An 18,996-nucleotide genomic window follows, 5' to 3' on the forward strand; every position below is an offset into this window, starting at 1 on the left:
TGGTGTATGATCATGTTTGCGTGTGACACTGTTGTGGATTGTAATGATTTAAACCATTGGTCATGTCGTGTGTCATCAGAGCGAGCTGCTGTGGCTCTCATCACTGTCAATGCGTTAGCTGTGTGCTAGTGGACTGCAACACTGGACTGCAGGAGACTGTTGTACTGTTTGAATGTGAAATGTGAATTGCGAGAAAGCATGCCGCTGTGATTATTGTCTGAAAATGTGATTGAGCTGAACTTTGGTCTCATCCAACTGGCTTGCATTTGGCTTGTGTCACCCTATTCTGAAACCACAGAGAGCTAGCGTTTACCTTCAAAGTAAATCCATTAAACGAAACAACGCCTCCCCCTACTGGTAATGTGCATGTAGTGCCTGACTGTAAACAGAAAAAATTCAAAAACTGTGACAATGAAACAAGATGTATTGCAGATGCTATTCTCTGCTTACATAAACTGCTTTTACTGCCACATACTGCTGAAGACACAAACAAATGAAAGTCAGTAGGATTGAGCATTCAGTGTCTGTGATGCTGCTGTGTGAAATAACCTCAAATCAATCCTATCCTCACAAAGCTTATTCTCTCTATAAGAATGCATGTATCGATTATGTGTTTGTGCTCTAGTTTGGGGATTCCCAGCAGCTGCGTCTGGTGCGTATCCTGCGCAGCACAGTCATGGTTCGGGTTGGAGGAGGATGGATGGCTCTGGATGAGTTCCTTGTCAAAAATGATCCTTGCAGAGGTAAATTTAATAAGCCAAGGAATGGTTAAATTCTGCCAACAATCATTTATTTGAGGTCTCCTATTTCAAGGAAAACTATATCTTTTATTTATTCCTCACGTATTGGAAACTGTACTCATTTAGAGTCCTAGAAGGAAAATACTATACTGGATACTTAATTACTCTTGAGAGCAGGTATCTATTCTACTGCACTATATTTTAAAAAGTAGAAGTATTTTTTCTTGCTTTTTGAGAGACTGAGGACTTTTTATGTTTATGGTGGAAAAAAAAAAAGCATAATTCTTTATCAGCATTACAACATTCAACCCCTTAATAGTTTTCTAAATCTGCGTGAAATTCCTTTTTACTCTACATATTTAAAAGAATACTTCAAGACTTTTACTGGAGTAGGTTCTTGTCTATGAGACAGTGTTACTTACGTATTATCCCCTGTTTCTGTTCTTTTAATCGAGTAACTAATTTCTTCCACCACTATCATGCATTTAAATATATGGTGTTAACACATTTTCCAATGTTCCTTGTCTCAGCTTATTGTACTTTGCAACATCCAGCTTCTCTTTCACTGTAACCTCCATTATTTCTTGCTACTCCCTAAAACTCTGCTGAATAATATTATTTCTTCTAGTTCATCACCACGGGAGCAAAATGTTGCGCTCGGAATCAAACTCTTCGATTACTCAGTCTCCTATAGGTTGGCAAATCTCAAACTTACTCTCGCTCCTTCATGAACCCTCCTGTGGTATGTGTGCACTGAGTGGAGCTGCTTGTGTTTGGGGTGGACTGTAAAACTGTGTGTCTCATCTCCAGCGGCCATCCTCACTCACCATCACTCAGTGTTCATGCATGTCACTTCAGCAGCTCTTTATAATGGGCTCTCTCTTTTAGCATGTAGCAGGTGATGGTAGGCCCAGCTTCTTTGCAGGGTTTGCTTGACAATCATTCAAACAAACAACTAACAGTAATGAAATAAAGATGGGTACTTTGCTGACGGCAATTAAAATAGTGTTTGTTTGACACTGTGGTAGCTGCATGTTGTTCTAAATGTAGTGTTTTGTTTTTGTGGCACTTGCTTTTTAATTAAATTTTTTTTAATTGTTATTTTTACATTTGAATGTTTTTAGGTTCACTTTTCAACTCATGTTTTGAGTTGAGATTAACTACTTTTGGCTTTTGGGAAAACAAACGGAGTGTCAAATAAGTGTTTTCTTTTTCTTTTCTTTGTTTTTTTCATGCAATTTAGAATAGCTATATTTAAGAGCTTTGTTATCATCATCTCCATTATCATCTCTGCCAGAATAGACGTGTCTATGTTTAATGCTAAGGTTCACATATTTGATGTGATATTTTTCAGCTAAAGGCCGGACTAACATTGAGCTGCGAGAAAAGTTCATCCTCCCTGAAGGCACCACTCAGGTCATGGCCAGTTTCCGCTACAGAGGTCGTAGGTCACGGCCATCCTCCAGAGGCGCGTCACCAAACAGGTCTATGTCCAGTCAGAGCTGTCCCGCTCACCAGCCTGTGCCCGTGACAGGGACACCCAAGGTAAGAATCCACAGGGCTCCGCAAACACAATCATCTAATCATACCTGCCCTGTTCAGTTCATCTGTTATATTTGATTATCTCATCATTTGATTCATTTTGTCCGTCATGCTTTTTTTGTTTAGTTTTTGATTTCAATCCATTTGAGTGATTTGATTTGCCATTGTTCCCCAGACTCCCCAACAAATAACCCGCAATTATGATAAGCCATGGCTTACAAACAGCAAACCCTCCACTCCTCTTAAATCATCCGACTCCTCTGGGAGTTCACCTGCAGAGGTATAGTCACGTGTGATGCAGTCTGCTGTCCACCTCTCTCACTGACCCAGCTCAAACTTCAAATAAAAACCTTTCACATCTAATCTTAGATTTACTATATTCAATGTCACTGTGTCACTTCATATTTGGTCTTCACATTCTTTTCAACTCTTGTTTTTCTCTAACTGCTGCTGTGTCATAAATAATTGCATGCTGGATTTTAAAAGGTTTCCATTTCACAAATTTTTTTTATTTTTTTGTGATGTAATGCTTTGCAACTAAGCAATTTTCTGCTAAATTTAACTCAGTTACTGCCTCTTACAGAGTGCTCTAGTTCAAGGCAGCAAGTTGCGCCTTCCTGGATACTTGTCGGGGAAAGGATTCCAGTCCAGTGAAGAGGGAACTCTGATCAATGCTGCTGTGCTGAAGGCTCGCGCCCAGACTGCAGGCGGTAAGTACAGCCAGAGAAATCTGACCTTACATGGATGCACGGAGATGTGTTGAAGGATTCACTGTTTCATGAACTTGTTTACATATTTATGTAGTCTGTGTAATTTCAGAGTCAAAGAGAAACCTGAGCAGACCTGGAAGTAAAGCCGGGAGCAGAGGCAGCAGTCGCAGAGGAAGCGACGCATCAGACTTTGACATCTCAGATATTCAGTCCGTGTGTTCAGATGCTTCTGAGACTGTGGGCGACACAAGCCGGGCAACGCCCAGATGTACCCCTCGCCAACAGGGAGCGAAACCCTCCAAAATCCCCACGCCTCAGAAGAGAAGCACTCCAACTAGTAAACTGGCAAAGGCCTCAAAACGATAGGCCTTAAAATGAATGAAAGACGTTAGCTGCATCCAAACATGAGACAGACACTGGAAACACCAGATACTTAAAGACTGCAAATGTGTTGAGTGTTATTTAAACTGTTGCAAAAGATGTAAATTATTCTGTTAAGAGGCAATATGTTTTAATATTAAGTGCGAATGATTATGGCCTTGATTATTGGTTTGTATTTATTTTTTATTTTTGTGAAAAAGTCAGATTGTTTTTAAGGTATTTTATTGAAGCAAAACCTGTGCAGGTTTGATGAATACTAGAAAACTAAACTATTGTTTGTACACTAATAATGAAGGTAATGTGAGATAGTGCTCTGAGAGTTACTGAATGTACTGTATTTATGTATTTGCTCATATGTGACTGAGTGGTGCACTATTCAACCATTCAAGGCATCGCAGTTAACTATTTAAGTGCTATGCTAAACTGCCAACATGCATTCACGACAATGCAATATAACTTGAGCACTGCAAAAAACTTGTACTCTGTCTAGTTAAACCAAGTAGCATAACCCCTTATCACAGCGCTTCATCTCTGCAGCCCTGTTCAGTTTGACCACTTCAGCCTGTGCATTCACCTAAAGACGACACTTTATGTAAACATTCTTTGTGCATCCATTTGTCAGTGTATTTTTAATTTCGGTAGAACTGAAATTGTTCTTGTAAAATTAATTTGTAATAAATTGCTTGCACCAAGCTACCACTGAAACATATTAGCATGTGTGTTTTATATTTTATTTAATGACACATACTATTTTATTAGGAGATGGTGTAATATATAACCAATTTGGCTATACTGCCGAGCTTGTTCTACCAATAAGGACTGAGGGAGGACATGGAGTTAACGTGGACATCTTCTATCCCATCAAAAACCCAGGCACTCCTCATTATCACATTTTCTATAATGTTAAGTTCAGTTAAGTTTTCATTCAAACTGTATCATTACCTGAGTGGGTGAATGGATGTATGGATGCTGGGAGTGCGGGTGGGGCTCTCTGGTGGAATGTTTGCAGAGCAGCTGGAGTTTAGCTGTGACATACTACACTTGTCTCTCAGTGGGACTCTGCAGATACTGAAGCAATGCACACAATGAAAACTGTGCCAATTAACTGGAGCAAATATGTCATTCAATCAAGTATTTGTTCTTAAACAAACAATTTGTCCAATGCAGTAAATGCTGGGGCTTTCAGAATAATTTTAAGTGAAAAAGCTTGAATGCATTTCCATGAGTGATGGAGTCATTGCTCAACTGTTCACTGTGATGTTTGCTGACATGGGGCAGTTGCTATGTTCACCTACATTTGACTCGAGGGTAGTTGGCCTGCTGATAGACGTCCCAGTGGCCTATGGGGGCAGGCTGATCCCCTGGGGACCACCGGTGGAGTGGAGCACCGGGGTCACCGTAACAACACTTACAGAGCTCAGTTTGAATGGTTCTCCTGTTCAGCTCAGACACTGGCCCAGGGATGGTACTTTAGACTGGGAATATTTCCTAACACTGGGAAGAGACAACTTCCATGTGCTGGAAACAAAGGACTGTCTTTTTCAGGAATATGTAAGTAATTCTTTGTCACAGTATTCTATTATAATAAAAATGTATATGAAGTTGATGTATTGGGCAGAGGTTGAGAAAATTACATTATTCAATGGTAATAGATTGTGCAATGTATGTAGTAGTTTTATAATGTTCAGATAATTAAAATATTAATTAAATATTGAAAATATGTTTAACTGTTTAAATTACTTTCCTGGATGTTTCAGTCTTAAATATATATGTATATATAGTGAAAAAGAGTTAAAATGCACCTAGTAATATTATGAAGTGTAGCCAATAAAAAAGTAATGTGTAGTAATGTGCAAAATCTGGACTCACAGGTTTAGAAAAAGCTTTAGTTGTTTATGGGTGCAAGTTTCTGAAGCAAAACTGACCAAATCTATATCTATAAATATATCGTTCTACACAATATTATGTTTTTTATTGTAATTTAATATAACTTGTCTTTTTTGCTACACCACAGGCACTTATAGCCCCTCACAACTGACTTGAAAATGCCAGCTTCTAAAAGTCCGCTGGTGTTTGCAGCACTTTTTGTCATCTTTGGATTCACCCACAGTCAAAAGTTACTGAGTAAGTTTGAGATTTTCTGGTCAATTTTGTTTATTGTAATATAGTTTACCATTATGTCCCTGTATTATTTATTATCTCTGTATAAAATCTATAGAAGCAGGTCTCATTTGTTGAGCCGGCCCCGTTTAATCTGTTTAATGTTGTTGTAACAGAGCTCTACCAGCAGATGCCAGTGTTTGTCACAAAAGGCAGTTTATTTTCTCTCACAGCAGCTCATCTATTAAAGCTTCCTGTTGAATCTCCAGTGAACTGCCAGAGTTCACTAGGTCATGTGAGGTTAAGCTTATACACAACCCTGTGTTATTACACACTAACCACTTTGCATGTTTGTTTGTAAAACTCTCAGGGACTCCTTTAGAAACTCACTTTGTGTTACAATAAATAAACAATTAATAAATCACAGATATAATTAGATTACTTTGCAAGCTGTTTTTAGTTTTTATGTTGTTCAAGCACAATATAAAAACACATAATTCTTTCTAACTCCAAAGTCAAAATGGTTTAAAGTTTATCTCCCAATCATAACACTGATTTGCAAACAAATGCAGTAAGTTAAGGATACACTTTACCTTAATATTTGTGAAGGTAAAGACATCAGCATTCAGTACTTAGTAGAGTTGGTTGTGTGAATGAAGAAGGTTTTATCATTTAAATTGTGTTTAACTAAATTAAATCACACCCTGCCCCAAGTTCAAGTCAACACAGTAAACCATTGTTGTGTAAATACATGAACATAGATACTACATCATGTTTATAGTGAGAGAATAGTAACTTTTCTGTCACCTGACTTTGCCACTGACCTTGGTTCTGTGAGGTTTTGACTTGCTGGAGGAGTTCCGTGTGCCTGAGTCCAGAGGAGTGAGGAGAGTGGACGGCTCCAAACCAGAAGCAGTGGCCTACCGCATCAACCCCTCCATCCACCTGCGAAAAACCACAAGGTAAACTTTGGCTCTACCAGCTTCCACATGCTCCCTCCAGCTAGGTCGCGAGTTCTGCTTATGTGGCGAAATATTTTGAGGGGAGAATCACTTCTGGATTGCATTGTTTTGTATTTGATCATAAAGCATGCAGACTGAACCCACAGACACCCACAAAGAAATGTGAGTACTGATGTTGCTTTAGTATAAACAGACTGGCATTCATCATTTTTGCTTACTCCTCACAGGGTCTGTCAAAATAACATGTTTTGAAGTTTTGATATATTGCAACAAAAAATATAGCGATACTCAATAATACTGAAACTACTTTATGTCACTGAAACAATAACCCTAAAGCAGAATAACCAGAACATATTTTTTTTATTTAGTGTCATGAAAAACATAGGATGCAATAAATAAATAGCTGAATGAAATGCTTAAAGCTGCACTATGTAACTTTTTTTGTTAAGTGCCCTGCAACTGCTTGTCCCCATAGAAATGCTATTGCTTTGCCTAGAATGCTACACAATAGAGCAGACATGTCAAACTCAGGCCTGGGGTCCAAATTTGACCCGCAATATAATAATATTTGGCCCGCAAGATCATATCAAATATGTATTAGAGCTGCCCGCTGACTACAGATAGACTATAGAGACATTATTTAGTTAAAATTTTGTTATTACTTTATGTTATGTTTGTTCTGGATTCAATGTTTAAGCAAAACTATTATAAAACGTTTATTTTAATAAGAAAAGGTTTAACATTACATATCTCGAAAGAAGAGAAAACAAGCAGATATTGTTGAAAATTTTCAATAAATATTTAGTTTGGCCCACGACTTAGTCCCAGTTTTTAATTTTGGCCCTCTGTGGATTTGAGTTTGACACCCCTGCAATAGAGTATTCAACTTATCTATCTTTATGGAAACAGGGAGGTGACACCACTAGTCCAAGGTACAAATAAAGCAAATAAAACTATTAAATACACATGCAAAGACGTAATGCCACACTGTGGAACATACCAGGCAAATAAACAACAAATGCAGGTGGTCAACCGTCCACCCAAAAAGTTAGATCTTTAAGTGCTTGTCTTTAAGTAGCTTGTTCGTTGGTATCATTATGGAGTACATATCATACGTATTATTCAACTCTCCAGAGCTTCAATGTAAAAGAACCTTCTTTGGATCCAAAATTTGGTTCCAGCTTTCCATTTACTGAACCATAATTTGAACTGATGAGGTGATGATTGTGATAGGCCTACTCCAAACACCAAACGAATCACATCTGAAGTCCTGACTGATTTCTCATTGTATCTCATTTTATCTGATGTTACTCCTTTACTACTCAGTGAAATATATCCTGATGGACTCCCTGCGGACTACTCGGTCATCGCCACATTTAAAGTCCCCAAAGAAATGGCCAAAAAGTCATGGAGCCTGTGGCAGGTGAGCGACTCCAGAGGCAAAGACCAGGTGGGGCTTCGCTTCCACCCTGGGACAAGCTCGCTGGACTTCTTCTACACCAGCCCTCATGGAAGCCAGATGCTGCGTACGTTCTCTGGGGTGGAGAGGCTATTTGACGGAGCGTGGCATAAATTGGCTCTGAGTGTGAAGGGAGGCCAGGCCAAACTGCTCATAGACTGTGAAGAGGTCAGCGTTCAGCCCATAGAAGAAGACAGGCCCGTGACGCACAGGGGATATACGTCCATCGCAAAGCGTGCTGCTGAGGACCGCTCCGTGTCTGTATGTGAGCTTTAAAATGACTATCTTAAGGAATCTTCCCTACTTGAGTAAAAACAAGCAGAACTAAAAGTATATAAACAATGATTTCTTTACTGACACTAGTGCTGCACAATCCTGATGGTACTTCTATCACTGATACCACTGCATTTACACTAGTGACGGGTAATTCCAGTGATTTGGTTTTGTTACACTCTGATATGCATTGCGGTATCCCATATCCCATAACGATACCAAAGTGTATTGTATTAAAATTGCAGAAAATTCTCTACTATAAATAATTTTATGGTATATAGAAGTGTTATCTTTTGTTCACCACTTGAATTGAGAGATAAGATAAACTAAAATCAAAACAATGTATTTTAAAAAAAACTATATTAAAACCTGACAAAAAAATCTGCCATCTTTTAATAAAGTATCATTATTTTTACCTGAGAATGCATATGCTTTGATACCTTAGTCAGCACTGATATTTTCCAGATGTAGTTATTGATCTGCCCATAACAAATTTCCACTTTTCATACTATTACTGTTGTCTGCAGCCGTTATTGCCCAATAGTGATTTAAATGGATCCCATGTTAGCAAGTTGTGACCTTCTAATGTCTGGCATGCGTTGCAGGTGGACCTACAGCAGATGGAGGTGTCATGTGACCCAGAGAAGGCCTACACAGAGGGCTGCTGTGAGCTTGTGCGTGCACTAAGTACAGAACAACATTGTGTTTCATGCTTCGCTGCGTTTTGTTATAACAGTTGTTCTCATGTCAGTGTGGAGGTTACGCCGAGATCGGTTTGACAGCTGGAGGAGCATCGTGCAAATGTATGCACGGCCAACCAGGAATCCAGGGGCCTCCGGGGCCAAAGGTGAGTGTATTTTTATGCTAAAATATGGATGTATAGGCACGTGAGCAGAGGAGTTGGTTAGATTTATGTTTTTATTTTCTACAGGGTCATAGAGGTCTTCCCGGAAAGCCAGGAGACACGGGAAGACAAGGCAACTGGGTAAACAATAAAATCAGGAAAATCTTTTCACACTAACACACTTATTATAATTTGACTTTGCAAATAGTATTAAGTATATTATACAAAGATAATTGTTTAATTGTAAACTGCAACTGAATGCAGTTTAATAACAGAAATAGGTCTACTGGCTTCCTGTTCAAAACTGCAGAATGGACAGGCCCCTTCTGAGTTTTTTTACAGTTGAAAATGGCTACATAACATTTTTGAACCCTTGGTGTAGGAATTAGATTTTTTTTTTCTTCCAATAATCAACCGTAAATAGCAGTAGGTGGGACTAGGGGGTAGGTGAAAACTGAAATTTTCTGAACACTCAAGCCTTGAATGCAGCATCACTCAAACTTGCATGAATCAAAATAGAGACAAACCAGCACTACACTCGATACAAACTGGTACAAAGTTTAAAGGCCTATACCATGTCAAAATCATCAACTACACAAGCAGACCAGGACCAAACAGTGTGTACCACTATTAGGGCTGTACCACAGGTTGTGAAGCTCTGCTGTAAAGTATTGTGTGTTGCAGAATAAAAAGTAAACCCCTCATCTGTGCTGGATTACATTATAAAACTGCAGTGAGCTGTGGAAAATGGCTCATACAACACAGTGGACAGGATGGAAACAGACCTGGAAACAGCAGCACTTAGCGATAGTAAACACTGGAGCTCTTTTTATAGTTTTACATCTCATGTCAGCACCGCACTTCAAGATTTATATGCAAATCAGAAAGAAACATAAACCAATTGCGGATGTAACTATAAATTTGTTATAAAAGTTCAGAAGCCTTCATTTGCATTTGAAAACATGGTGAAGAATATAGGCCCTAATTCAGACGCTGGCACGCGATCAGAGCATTTGTAATGGTTTTGCTTTTCCATTTGGAAGAAACTGAGCCAAATGTAATGAATCCCACATACAGAGGAAAACCATGCAGGCTGACGGTGCCCAAAAACCCAAGAGTCTGCTAATGAAAGGCACCAGTCCGCATAACTTAAGTGTGAAATTAGCTGAATGTTTTGATTCATAAATGTTGATGTATGGGGCAATTTAATGTTCCAAAAAAGTGGAAGTAGGGCAGTTTAAGAAATCAAGAAAACCACTTTTCCTTCTTTATCCTCCACCGAGCTGCAGATTTGATTATTTCTTTTTTAATATTGTGTTAATATTAAAACATAAAAGCTGAAAAATTGATCTAGATTAAATACCTTATATTATTTAAAAAGATTAAAATAAAAATAAAAATAAAATAAAACAATAAATCTGCTAATGCTGTCAATTTCTTACCCTATAGTCTAATAAATTGGTTTAAAATACAAAGAAATCCAATCAAACTATTTAGAAACATCTTATAAATGAAATAATCTAGGCTCATCAATTAAACAAATCTAATTAAATAAAAATGTAATTCTGTCAACCTTTTTTTTTTGAGAGAGTTTTTAAAATTCTGGTCAGATTGCTGGTGGACACTGCCTTATATATGTCTGAAGGGAGGAGCAACAAACTACACTGATACTACTCACTACTACACTAAAACTAGCACACCTATTAAACTGTGAGAGTCACATATGCACAATCGTTCAGGCCCCTAATGGGGGTTCTCACACCTATTAGCACATTGGCTATTGCTATTGGTTTCCTTGTTTTGATTTTGGTCTGAGGATGGAGTTATAAACAAATATAAACTAGTCAAAACAATTCATACTGGTTAATATTTTGAACTGAAATCATCAATACTAGATTCCTCTTCAGCAGTTTGTCTAGTTGCACACTTCACGTTCGGACCCCCCATCTCTGCCTTGTAGTCAAAGCACATGTCGGTGGTACATGCTACATATTCATGGCCTGGGAGCAGCTGTAGCTCATCTGGCACTACACATCTGTCTTGTATAAGGCCTTGAGTTTTGACCTCCTGCCAGCTTGTGAATCACGGAGCCCCAATATGTTTATCTCCTCCCCTGCTGGCATCTGAGGCGGGCATTTCCTGGCACCATGAGCTGAAGTGTCCGCTAGCCCTGTGTTGTGGGTGGTCCTAGACGCATCAGAACTGTAGAAATGTTGTAAAATTCACGGTCAAGGCTTTTACCAAACTGGCAACCGTATTAACATTGAACCTCTGGCCAGCTGACTTGGCTAAAGGGTGGTAGGGATTTAGGTGGGCAAATAAACAGATGGCGCAGAAGCACTTGTTAATACAATCTGTTGACACAAAGCGACAGAGCGACTGAAAAAAAATCATCTCTCCTCCTGTAGTTATGTAAACAAAAGTGTAGAATTCAGTCGTGTTTAACAACTAGCGTTTAATGTAGCTTCGGTTTCAAGTAGGGGTGGGTAAATTTTTTAAACCCAAATCACAATTTCAATTTTATCACTACTCATGTAGATTCGGTGTGCTAGTATTGCCTATAAGAGCTAACTCAAATCATCTCCTGCTCTTCACAGTTCATTCTTCACTGTGATTGGCTAAATCAACCTGTCACTCTTAGAGAATGACTGGCTGACCAATAGGAGCAGTGGGTGGGAAGAAGTGTCTAAATGGCGATATGATATGACCAAAATAGTATCTGGTCAAAAATTTTAGATCACAATTTGATTAAACTTCCATACAGCCCAAGTCTCAAGCTATAATGTGCTCCAGCCCCTGTGCCTGAATAAATAAAATCACACAAATTACGGCAAGCTTGGGGTATATTTATTATAATTATTTGAATCTTGAAGTTAAAATGTAGCAAAAAAGGTTGTTTCACTTTTCCTACAGGGCATACGAGGAGCCACAGGGGATTACGGAAATATTGGTGAACCCGGTCATAAGGTATATTTCTGATAATACCATGACTTGACTATTTGTCATGTATTGAAAATTAATGTTAAACATGTCATCAGGGTGAACAAGGAATCAAAGGCGAGAAAGGAATGAGAGGACTGTGGGGCCAAGTGGTATCTATCAACTCCACATCCTTATTGTCTTTGAAACATCTTCAGTTTAATGAGGCATTGTTTTTTACAGGGAGACCGAGGTCCTAAGGGTTTGAAAGGATTGAAAGGCGCAGCTGGCTTTAAGGTAAGTTACCGCTTTTAGGCTCAGTTTAATTAGACAATTATCCACAGTTATGGGCATTTCATTGGATTTCTGCACAGCCTGTTGTGTAACTTTATAGACAACTTACAGATCGTAATGTCCGCATTGTGACTCTAATTGCAGGGGGTTCGTGGACCACCTGGAGCCATTGGAGAGACTGGAAAACAAGGAGAAGTGGTGGGTTAACTTCTAGCACAATGGCAAATACATTATATCTCAATATGCTGGTTTAAACAACATGAGTTTCACTGTTATAGATGCCATTTTGTGGACTTTTGACCATTCAAAAACGGAATTGTTAATTGCTATGGCAATTTAATTGGTCACCAGTTTGAAACTCGTGTAGAGTAATGTTATTTCTTTACATAGGGTGCTAAAGGAGAAAAAGGATTTGAGGGTATTCCTGGTTATCAGGGAGTCAAGGTATCCGCTATTATTCCAACATATGTTATTATTACATAAAGCAGTGACTAATTTGTACCTTTCCGATTCGCACAGGGAGAGAAGGGGACGATGGGTGTAGTTGGGCAGCCTGGACCACGAGGAAAGCAGGTGGGGAATCCCTGTGAGCAGTTGCAACTATCTATCTTCAATCTCTGCCTCTTTTCCGTTAGAGTCGCCTTCATGTGGCGACAAGTAGAGCCTGTAAATCATTGTAATGTGGTAAAACGCTAAAACACAGCAATGTTTCTGGCATATGGGCCTTCTCCATAAACAACATTAATTCAAGTGGCGGGAGCTTGGCCCCGACATAAGTGAACCTGGATTGGAGGAACGGGCTTTTGATGAGTCAGTGAAAACAGAGCCATGACCACAATGATAACCTAGCAGTGGACTGTGTATATAGGAAAGTCCATGGAAGATTGCGTTTCGCATTGATTGGACTTAAGAGCAAAGGATTATAAATGGTAGTACTAATGCTGATTTACTGTGATTTGGCAGGGAATTGTGGGAGATCCTGGTGAAAGAGGGGCTGCAGGACAAAAGGGCAAGCCTGTAGGTTTTCAATACATTTACATTACATATAAATTTACATTAAGTTGGTCATAATTTAAAGGCACTAATATGATATATTGTCTGAATTTATATAAAACCAGGGAATTCAAGGGCCATCTGGTAAACGTGGAGGTGTGGGACAGAAGGTGCGTTTCCTGTACACACAATCATGTACACAAAATTATGTATCAATACAGTAATGTTATGTAATGTAATGGTTACATTTTGCTATAGGGCATTATTGGAGATCCAGGATTACCAGGAAGAGATGGTGACCCCGGTATAGAGGTAATGCATAATGGAGTCACCAGTGTCTGCTTTGAGCTTGATAACAACAAACATACTGTCCATATCTGACAGGCTTATCAAGGTCCACAGGGCAACATTGGGAAATTGGGAAAAGTTGGATCCAAGGTATGAATTTGGTGGTGTAAAAAGTAACAGGTACACTAAAATGGGTTGTAACATTTAGTATGTGTGAATTCCAGGGCGAAAAGGGTGCCCAGGGCCCACGAGGAGAAATGGGCCCCCAAGGTCAAACTGTAAGACAAATATTAATTCTATAGTTAAAGGTGCACTATGTGGCTTTTCTGGTGCAGGTTCTGCCTACATTTTTGTCTCCTTGACAATGTAATTGCTTTGATTGGAATGTGTCACAGTACAGTTTTAAACTTAACTACAAACTATTTTGGAACCATGGATCCATGGAACCAAGCAGGAGATGCCACCAGACCACCATCAGACCAAGATACCGGTCAGATCTGTGCAAAAGATGGCCCGCTGACTATAGGTGTGCATGTTCTTTGAGCAATAAAAACGCCCATAATTGAATGAATGGTAGATGGATAAATTGCCTCACTGTGAAACATTTTGGGCAAAGTAATGCCACGTACATGTAGACAAGTTCGTGGTGGACCCTCTATCCAAAAAGTTACACACTGCACCTTTAAATAAAATACAACAAGATGATCAAAAATAAGGAGGTCCAGTTCAGGAGGTTTTATAAATGCTTTTTCTATTGAGGGCCGAAGAGGTTACAAAGGCTCTGCGGGGAAGCCAGGGCGACCTGGATTTATCGGCCCGCCAGGCCCTGTTGTAAGTGTTCCGAATTTGGAAGAATATAAAAAACTTTGCAAACAAGTGAAGTTTCATACAACGTGTTTTTGTTACAGGGACATGTGGGTGTGCCGGGAAAACCAGGGACCAAGGTAAAGCAACTTCCTCTGTTTCCTTTGCTGATGATGGCGCTAGTTGAATATTCAATTATTTAATAACCTCAAAGTATTAAAAAGAATCAAAATCCCCTTAGAGCTGAACTTCTCAAGACATGTGTTAGTTTAGAGTAAATCATTTAGGCTCAGATCTATCATGTGTTGACAGACGAGCTGTAAACCACCAGGAGCATTCACAACACACAATCATCTTTGTTTATTTCCTGTTGGCTGAGGTAGTGAGGCCAGGAGTTGAGTCCAGGTCTAAGCTCCCCTTGAAGGGATTTCTGTTGATTACTCAGGCAGATATTCTTCCACCGCTATTTATGTTTTTGTGGTGTATAGTAGCACAAACAAATCAAAGCAAATGAGTCCACATTTATAGAACAAAGTCTGAGTTAAGTTAAAATGATTATGAGTAAACTGCTGCATGACCTAACTGTACTTACAAAAATAGACATATTTAAGGTGTTTTACCTTTACTAATTTATTGTTTCAAAACACTTGTTAAGGTGACGGTGGTGATCAGAGTGTTCATTTACAAACCTTAAGGCATTTCTAATATTGTTGTTGTGTCCTAAGAAATTAATGTAATTTGAAGTGAATGAATAATGCATTGTAAAGCACTTCATGTACCTTGAGAGGGGACATATTATTTTATTATGACTTGTGTCTCAGGTTAGTAAGATTCTGGCCTACTGTGTGAGAGGTTTCATAATTAACATACACAATTAACAGTATTGGCACAACACAAAATGCATTATGATGTGAGAGAAAAGTACATATGAAATAACAACAGCTACATAGTAATAGTCAAGTTGGGTTTTCTAAACTCTAAAATTCATAAATGTGTATTTGTACAGGGGGACACAGGAATCCAGGGAATTGGAGGAGTTAAAGGAGAACAGGTACAGTTTAAATATGAACATCTCACCATGAGGTGCCTTTGTACATCTTCTAAACCCAAATGTGTCATTCACAGGGTGCAAAAGGAGTAAAAGGGCCCAAAGGAAAGGTAAGTGATGTGCTTTAAAGTGTAAAGAGATATTGGGTTATGAATATAATTTGTTTAGATGCTTACAAATTCATATTGCAGGGAAACTATATTTCCACCTGTGGGGGTTAGATATATGGTGGGTGTGTTGACCTTGGAGCACTGTGTATCTGTCCCAGGTGGGAGCTGGTGGGGCGGCTGGTCCTCAGGGACCCCGGGGGAAGCGCGGGCCAGCAGGCCCACCTGGACAGAGTGGTCCCACAGGAGGGAAGGGTGTTCGAGGCGAGAGCGGACCAGATGGATTTCGTGGACCTCCAGGTCCTCCTGTAAGAAAAATACAAGGCCTTAAACACTACACTCTCAGAGTTTACTTGATTTCAGAGTAATATTATACCATTAACAATGCAATTAAGATGAAAACCATTACTATTTAATCTTTACTACAGCTGGCTTGTACTAGGGCTGTGGCGCCTACCACCAAAAATGATTTGCACAGGTAGAATAAATAAGAGGCTCACTGCAGCGCCTGCCAACAGCTCTGGTGTGAAGAACATGTTTAAAGAGTTTTCATTAGTCCAAAGTTTGTAGTGAGTCACAGCGAGAGTTTCATTTAGTGCACTCATAAATCCATAATGAGCCTGAAGGGAGATTTTGGCTGGGTTAGACTGCTGCATTTCCTGTCAGAGGCAGCCTTCTTCAGCATGCTGTTGTGTAACACTCATGTCCCAGAGTCTGGGGTTTCTCCAGTGAAGACTGTGCGGTGATTTGTTACCAGGGCCCAAGCCTGCCGGCCCAGCACGTTATTGAAGTCTGCAAGAGAGTGGTCCTGGAGCAGATGTCCACCTTCGCCAACTCTGTGAAAAGGACTTGTGCCGCAGTTTGTCCACTCTACGGAGATGTGCCCATGGGTGCCCCTGGTCCCCCTGGTCCCAAAGGGCCCCCTGGACCTCCTGTGAGTGTTAAACTATTCTGTGGCATTTACCCAACATGTAAGGCCAGACTCTATGTCTCAAGGTGCATGCTTTAGGTTTCATCTCACCTCCAGTAGACCTGCACTGGAGACATATTACTGGAGAGCTAGTCTGTATATTCTCCATACAGCCACACATACATTGTCTGGCTGACTGCATTAAACACAAACACATTGTAAGGGTCTGGACAAGACTACGAGAGCTCAAGTATTTGGCAGAACAGCTTGGAATGAAAACATGACAATTTTCCACGTCTCCAAGAGGACAAATATACAGAGTCACACACCAGACTCGTCTGTGTTCAATGATTTTTGGAGAGTATCAAGGCTGTTTTCAGATTGGAATGGCTTTTCCACATTATTATACAGTGAACAACCAATTCATGTTCCCTAACCTCTCTAATCATAATGAGTCGTGGCCTGATATATGCTCCTAGATCCCTGAATATTTTAAAAATATTCCATTATATTTCCATTATATTGGGATATTGCACACTATGCCAAACCATGAATAACCTTGACTTCAAACACTGCAATGTTTTCCCATTACAAGATGGATGGTGAAGCAAATCAGTCTCAGACACTCAGTACTGAGCCGTTAGAGGTGTAAAGTTCACTTTTAAAGCATTAATGAAGGGAAATATATCCTGCTTAAGTCCATACATGCAATGAACAAAAACACGCTTTCATACACTTGTTATCAGGGTGACCCTGGTCCGATGGAGAAGAGGGTGAACTTGGACTCCCAGGATTTTACGGAGAAGCTGGGGATCCAGGTCGCAAAGGAGAAAGAGGTGTGTAAAATAATCCTAAAGTTTTGGTTGTGTGAGGACATGAAAAAAATTGATTTAAAATATGCCACGCAAGACTGTAAAACTCACAGCTCACATGCAGGTCTCTGCCTTAATACTTTCCTTTTAATGCAAATATTTTAACTATCAATAAAATCCTGTAGTGTAGTTAAATTACACTAAAGGATAATGAATGTGTTAAGGTGGAAGAGGAGAGGCCGGAGATAAAGGTCCTAAAGGCTATGGGCCACCAGGACACCCGGGAGACCAGGGACCCAAAGGTATCACCTTGTCAACATAAAATAACTACATGTGATTCAAGCTTTTACGTAGGCTTCAGTCTGAAGCTTCTATTGCTTTGACTGTTCTCAGGTCAGCGTGGGCGTCCAGGCAGAGTCTTCAACGGTCAGCCTGGGAAGCCTGGTGAGAGAGGTCATGTGGGTCGACCGGGGCTCAGGGGCCACGCTGGTCTGCGTGGGGCCCCAGGGGTCTGTGTCACCTCTGGGTGCGCCCCTCTGAATGCCACCCTTGGAATACCCGCGTTCAACCCAGCAACAAGAGCAGGGGCCCGCTCAGGAGCACGGCCAGGTCCTCGGAGGAGGACTCGACCCTAAAGAGACAGAACCAATATCAGAGAATACTATTGTTAATATGTGTTTACTTCTATACATTTAAACTGTAAATAGGGATACACCATGAAACATGAGAATGAATGACTTAAAATAACCAACCAAAAAGTGAAAAATGAGCTTGGTAAAAATACAGTATATTTGTACAAAACAGTGATTTTATTTAAAATGGTGAAAATGAGCTGTCTGTTCTTTCTAATAAAAACAGAAAATAATGTATGTGACATTATTAATGTGTGGCATTATGGACCAGGCTTAGCATATGGAGACCTCTTTGTAAACATCACAGTGGGCATTCAGGAGAGTATAAAGGTTTCTCTGTATGCATTGCAGTCTAATTTAGTGTTTTCCACTCAGTGGCTTCCTTGATACAACTCTATTAAATTGGATTTGTCTCTAGATTTTCTGTGTGGACTTTCCAGCCTTTAACCCTGTCTTCTCAGTGTAATGGAGACATTACATAATAGCATGAGGTGTTGGTCTGTCGATCTATATTATCTTTATGGGCTAGTGCCTTTTCACTGCATTGATTCCAAAAGGTCTTAAAATGGAGAGAAGATGATTCAGGGATTCCCACATGTAGTTGAATAATGAGCTGAATAAGGAAACATTGGAGGGTGGCTCTTTCCTGGCCTGTGTCTTAATACTGTATACAGTATTACCAAGCTCCGCCCCTTTCTGACTGCCGCATCTTGTGTGCCATGCTGTTTTAGTTTGTTCCATCAAAGGATGTGGAGGCCTGTTCAGTCATGGAAACTATAACAAAGGACAATTTGGTGCTTTTACAACTTCCCTATATTTGATATTTATCTTGTGGCTACAACTAAACATGCTACCAATACACATGAATTGGTACATATGCCATGATTAAATCATTGCAGTAATGGCTGGAGTTCAAACTGATGTCACAAAATGAGGGGTTTTAGAAAGAGTCATTAGAGTGTCTCCAGGCAGCCTATATACAGAATGCTAATGCATGTATAATCATAGCCTAAATGTGCCGTTGAAGCACCCAGAGCACTTGAAATGCCTGAAGATTTCAGTAAGATTTAAGTAATATAATGTATAATTTACTCCTTTAATATATGAATCTTTACAATAGCACTAGAATAACTAATATTAAGATTATGACAATCTACTATATGCTTTTGGGAATGTGT

The 18,996-nt window shown here is 39.7% G+C and overlaps 2 protein-coding genes across 2 annotated transcripts in view; both read left to right on the forward strand.

Moving 5' to 3' along the window:
- Window positions 1-4,078, forward strand: part of dst (dystonin) — a 317,525-nt gene extending 313,447 nt beyond the window's left edge. The window contains 5 exon segments of the mRNA XM_055163095.1: window positions 626-743; window positions 2,095-2,285; window positions 2,458-2,562; window positions 2,866-2,992; window positions 3,102-4,078. Of these exon segments, the coding sequence (XP_055019070.1) occupies window positions 626-743; window positions 2,095-2,285; window positions 2,458-2,562; window positions 2,866-2,992; window positions 3,102-3,358 (798 nt within the window). The 3' untranslated portion in view covers window positions 3,359-4,078.
- Window positions 4,079-4,642: 564 nt separating this feature from the next.
- Window positions 4,643-18,021, forward strand: zmp:0000000760 (collagen alpha-1(IX) chain). The gene is given in 27 exon segments (XM_020921106.2): window positions 4,643-4,838; window positions 6,312-6,435; window positions 7,762-8,155; window positions 8,773-8,841; window positions 8,904-9,014; window positions 9,099-9,152; window positions 11,925-11,978; window positions 12,050-12,103; window positions 12,174-12,227; window positions 12,369-12,422; window positions 12,615-12,668; window positions 12,744-12,797; window positions 13,188-13,241; window positions 13,343-13,387; window positions 13,476-13,529; window positions 13,602-13,655; window positions 13,730-13,783; window positions 14,265-14,336; window positions 14,414-14,449; window positions 15,316-15,360; window positions 15,435-15,467; window positions 15,626-15,772; window positions 16,222-16,398; window positions 17,121-17,130; window positions 17,133-17,210; window positions 17,411-17,488; window positions 17,580-18,021. Coding segments are annotated over 27 exon segments (2,451 nt in total). The 3' UTR covers window positions 17,822-18,021.
- Window positions 18,022-18,996: the final 975 nt, after the last annotated feature.

This window comes from Boleophthalmus pectinirostris, unplaced genomic scaffold (assembly GCF_026225935.1).
Source record: "Boleophthalmus pectinirostris isolate CB_2022bp ecotype Guang Dong unplaced genomic scaffold, ASM2622593v1 HiC_scaffold_5, whole genome shotgun sequence".
Classification (NCBI taxonomy): Eukaryota; Metazoa; Chordata; class Actinopteri; order Gobiiformes; family Gobiidae; genus Boleophthalmus; species Boleophthalmus pectinirostris.